Genomic DNA, 5,261 nt, shown 5'->3' with positions numbered 1-5,261 from the left:
AATATTTAAACTTTTCAAAGTTACAATTTAGTATGTAAAATTAAAAATTATTAGTATTTGAGTGTATAAAACCAATCATTATATACATATAAAATTTAATATAGATAAATGAAACTCTATTATATTTTTACAGTGAAAGACAATATCGACATTAAAGAGGTAATTTATGTAAAAAATAAAAATTACAAAAATTGATAAAAATATATACATAAATACTATAAATGTCATAGGAAGATATATTAGTAATTAACATTATAGTTAAGATTATCATCCTTAATAATAGTTAATTTTATTTTAGATATTTATAGTGATGAATTAAAAAAGACAAAGTGTCGCTCAAGGTTGGATAGAAATTTTTTTAAGAGAATTAATGAGAATATAGTGGAACAGTGTAATTATAATAGTAATAAAAAAGATGTATTAATCTATAAAAGCATATACTTTTTAAAGACATTTTTGACATTTTATTCTTTTTAATCTACTAAGTGGATAATATGTATTTTAAAATTACAAGTTTATAATTACTATTTGACCTACTATATATACTCAATTTTAAATATTTATTAAATTCATACCCTAAATTTTAACTTTTAAAACTTTAGGCCTCTTGCAAGGTCTGTCCTATGCTTGGAAGAAAGGAGTCAGCAAGTTACTGGTCCAAGCAGATTCCTTGCTTGCTGTTAAGTGGATTGGTGTTGTGTTGAGGTGTTATAGTTTGCATGAGAATATGGTCAAAGCTTGTATTGATTTATTGGCTTTGGACTGGCATGTTACTGTGGTGCATGTGTTTGGCGAAGCTAACCAAGTTGCTGACTGGTTGGCGAACCATGCGATCGAGCTTCCTATTGGTATTCATGAGATAGTGCTCCTGCAGGGGTTTTTCAGTTGCTGCAAAATGAGTGTATTGGTCTAAGTTTGCTGGATGATTGTCCAGCTTTCTTATTTTTGTGGAAAAAGAAAAAAGATAAAATAATCATTTATCTGTATTCTGAAAAAATAGTGTGTATTAATTTATCTAAATTGCCCAAATTAGGTGAGGCATGAAATGGTAGGAATGCTTGTTACAGACAGACAGTTGGTATATATAAAATGTCATCCATTTCCAGGAAGGAGAAGAGGGGACCTGACATTGACAATGAAGCTAAGCATTAAATAAATATATTGGGATACAACTGCATGGATGGAACAGTATTAAATGTAGTGAAGTCATAATTCAATTTTTCTATTTTTGAAGTTTTATTTTATATTTTATATTTTATATTTGAGATTTTGTATTTGTATTTGTATTTATTTTATTGAGAATTATTGGATATTTAATTAAATAAAAATTAAAAAATAATAAAAATTCAATGAGATATTTTTTTTTTTTTTTTGTAAATTACAACTAAAAAGTTCAAAAGTTAAGAAAAAGCATTTTGGCAAAAATGTTTTTAATATTGCATCATCATGCTGATTTGGAGAAACTATTAGTCAAGTTAGCTAGAGATACTAGAATATAATTGTTTTAGTTTTTCAAAATTTAAAAGTGTAATTGAATTATTTTAGAATTGAAAAATTAATTATAAAAGTAAAATTATATTGTATGAAGATACTGTCAATTTTTCTATGTAAATAATTGAACTGCAAATTATAAAAATTCCAATGAATAAACCTCTTTTAAAATTTTTAAATTAAGGGAAAGTGTTCTATTAATATTTTATAACCATTAAATATAGATAGCAAATTATAAATAGATAAAGTAAAAAATCTCCATTATATATATACATATATTATATTTTTACTTAACAATATATATAATATGATATTTTAAGGTATTTCAAAAATAAACCAAATACGTGCTTTTGATGATTATGTATTAAATTCTTTTACATTACTAAAATAAATTTTGAAATTTTAAATAGATTTAGATATTATTAAAGTGAATTCTTCCGATCTAAAATATGCAATATTTATCTAAATAGTATTTTACGACATAACATTTAATGCAATAACTAATATTTAAATATTTTCTTTTCGATTATCAATTAAAAGGGCTTTTTATCTAAAATTAGGTAAAGAAATAAATTAAAATTAAGATGTTATTTAAAAATTAATGGCAAAATCTGAGTAGAATAAGTTATTTACTCAATTATGGCCTATCCGACTGTATTTCATAATTGCATCAGCTTACAATATAAGAATGAATATGAGTAGAATTAAGCTCTAATTATTAGAATCTTAAACTTACAATCTCACTAGAGTTGGAGGCCCGCCCGCAGTAATTATAGACATACATGAATACTTGGATAAGTTTGTTGGCATAGAAGAAACTTGGGTCAGCTTAAGTAGAGATACAGGAAATGAAAGAGTCCATTTCCATGCGAGAAACTCCACCTTCACCTAGGGATCGCCTGATGGAATGACCCATTTCAGCAGCTTTCTTTCTCATTCCATCTCCTTCATCTGATGCCATTAGCCTCTTCACGCAAGTTTCTACCATCTTAGATGTAGCAATCTCATCTCTGCGAGCCCAGTCTTTAACAAGAACGCCAATCTTGAGGCATTCAGTTATAAGGACAGCATTTCTCGGTTGATCTGAATGCATTGGCCAAGCTGCAATTGGCACTCCCATTGTAATGCTTTCCATACAAGAATTCCATCCGCAATGACTCATAAATCCTCCTGTTGCTGGATGGCCTAAAATCTCAAGTTGGGGTACCCAATCTCTCACTACCAATCCCATACCATCAACTGAATTCTCATACCCTTTTGGCAGCTCATCTCTTCTTTCGTGTCCTCCGTTGAAAACATCTCCTTTGTCAGCATCTCTTAGTACCCAAATGAACTTTTGGTTGCTTTGCTTTAACCCAATTGCTAGCTGCTTGATTTGTTCAGTATTCATGGCTGTTGTAGTCCCAAAGGACACATAGATCACCGAGTTTGTTTCTTGTTTATCCAGCCAATCCAAGCAAACATGCTTTCCGTTTGAACCTTTTTGCTCCGCTAGAGTAACCGGATTAAAAGGCCCTAACGCCCAATGCTTCCTGAGATTTGCCTCCATTGTACTTTCTTGTTCTTGTTTCTCTATCAACTCCATGAAAGTACCTTCTATCAATCTTGATGTGTTGTAAAGACATCCAGTGTTGTACCTGTGGTATTGGTATTGAGAAGCAACCAAATCCATGAACTCATCAGTGAAGCACCCATCAAGCGGAGGAAGTTCTTCTGGGATGCCTCCTCCTCTTTGATGAATCGGTCTCCCCATTCTTTCCCAATAAAATAAGCAAATCGTAAAAGCAGATACACTATGGAAAGTGTAAGACTCCGCATTGGAGATTAATGCGACTTCCTGAACTACAGATGCCATTAGAGAGTCATGAATGGCGATAACCTTTCTTGCTCCGCAAGAAAGCGAACGCAGAAGCGCAGAAACAGGCCCTTGAAGGTGTGACGACGCGTGAAAAAAAGAAGGTAGCAAATGAGAAGGGAACTTGTTTTTGGAATTTGGGTTAGGAGGAGGGCATGGAAAAGGAGGGATTTCAAAATCATGGAAATGGATATTACTGGTGGCATCAGATTGTGGGTCCCACCCGTGAACACGGTGTTTGGCCTGGCGGTTGTGGGTGGTGGTGCTGACGAAGTGGACAGGAATGTTGTAGGAGAGGATTAGCCTGGAGAGGTGAAGAAGCTGGTTGAGATGGCCTTGTGCTGGGAGAGGAACCATAACTACAACAACTTGGGATCGTTTTAAGCCATTTTCACCATTTAGGCAACGTGCGGCTACTTGGTGTTGGCTGTTAGACATGTTTTGTTATTGGGTTCGGTTTTTAGCTTAGAAGTGAAGGCGTGGAGTGTCTGTGATTGCATTTCTTTGGTTAGTTTGGTGAATTTATAGAGAATAAATGCGAAAACTATGATAATTCTGTTTCTTCTTCTTTCTTTTCTTTTTTAGAAAGAATTATAAATAACTTAAAAAAGACAAAATGATTTCAGATATAGCGATCTTTGATCATTTTTGCAAATACTTTTAAAATTTGTCAATTTGGTCCACCATCTTTGCCAATTGTATCATATCTATCCACAATTGTTTTAGCGTGTGCCATTCATGACATAGCATGCGCGCGTGGCTTGTTTGTTTGACTATATGGCTTACAACTTAAAAAAGCTCAAAACTTACTATTTTATCCTTAAAAAAAGGGAAGGGAAAGTCATCCCAACTGCCACGACCTTTTACCATTTTTTCAAATATATCTTCACCTTATAATTATATCTTTTTGGTCCATCATCTTTGTATTCTATATCAAATCTACCCAAGTTGTTTCAAGCGTGTGCCTATGATGACATAGCATGCAAAGGTGTCTTTTTCTTGCCAACATAGAGCGTACTGTCATCAACCCCAAAACTCACAATTTCAATAAGGATTGTGTTTCAGAGATTATCTCAGACAAATGCAGTAATTCATACATCAGTTTGTTCAAAAGGAAAAAGAAAAGGTGGTCAGATCCTCTAGGATAACAATGCAACAGATTAGTAAGAATGCAACTTTGGTGATTCAAGATAGGCAACATGTTCTGCCAAAGCCTTTCCAGAAGTTTAAGAAGTTGTCCTAATATTGCATGGTGCATATGTATACTACAAATAACATTGAAGCATTTATTTTTTATTTAGGTTCATTAGGCAGACATATATTATGTAGACAATATTGACTCGAACAACTTTTTGTGGTATTTTCGTTTGACATTAATATTATTTTTGTCTAAATTTATTTAATGTCATCACAGGCACACACCTGAAATAACTTGGATAGATTTGATATAGAATACAAAGATCATGGACCAAAAAGATAAAATTATAAGGTGATGGTATATTTGAAAAAATGGTGAAAGGTCATGATAGATGGGATGGTTTTGCCTTTTTTTTAGGGTTGATAACGATGCGTTCTATGTTGGCAAGAAAAAGACACATCTGCATGTCATGTCATCATAGGCACACGCCTGAAACAATTTGGGTAGATTTGATATAGAACATAAAGATAATTGACAAAAAAAATAAAATTATAAGGTGATGGTATATTTAAAAAAATAGTGAAAGATCGTAATAATTGGAATGATTTTCCCTTTAAAAAATACTACATATTTATTTGTTCTCAAGTAGAAAACTAAGTTGTGGAAAAAGCAATGTAAGCAATCCTGCGAATGAATGAAAACGACATTTCTGTTGATAAGACGGGGAAAATTATATGTTCATATATAATATGAAATTGAGTTATATTCATATGAATT

At 32.1% G+C, this 5,261-nt stretch overlaps 1 protein-coding gene across 1 annotated transcript; it reads right to left on the bottom strand.

Annotated features, from left to right (window-relative positions):
• Positions 1 to 2,119: 2,119 nt before the first annotated feature.
• Positions 2,120 to 3,846, bottom strand: LOC8271805 (zeatin O-glucosyltransferase). Its single transcript, XM_002532089.4, has one exon. The coding sequence runs from the start codon at positions 3,782 to 3,784 to the stop codon at positions 2,321 to 2,323; it is 1,464 nt and encodes a 487-aa protein (XP_002532135.1). The 5' UTR covers positions 3,785 to 3,846; the 3' UTR covers positions 2,120 to 2,320.
• Positions 3,847 to 5,261: the final 1,415 nt, after the last annotated feature.

This window comes from Ricinus communis, chromosome 10 (genome assembly GCF_019578655.1).
Source record: "Ricinus communis isolate WT05 ecotype wild-type chromosome 10, ASM1957865v1, whole genome shotgun sequence".
In the NCBI taxonomy this organism is placed as follows: domain Eukaryota; kingdom Viridiplantae; phylum Streptophyta; class Magnoliopsida; order Malpighiales; family Euphorbiaceae; genus Ricinus; species Ricinus communis.
The sequence above is the reverse complement of the archived record's forward strand: the minus strand, read 5'-3'. Positions and strand labels throughout refer to the sequence as shown.

Excerpts from the sequence above, each read along its gene's own strand:
- LOC8271805 (XM_002532089.4), bottom strand. The coding sequence starts at position 3,784 with ATGTCTAACAGCCAACACCAAGTAGCCGCACGTTGCCTAAATGGTGAA.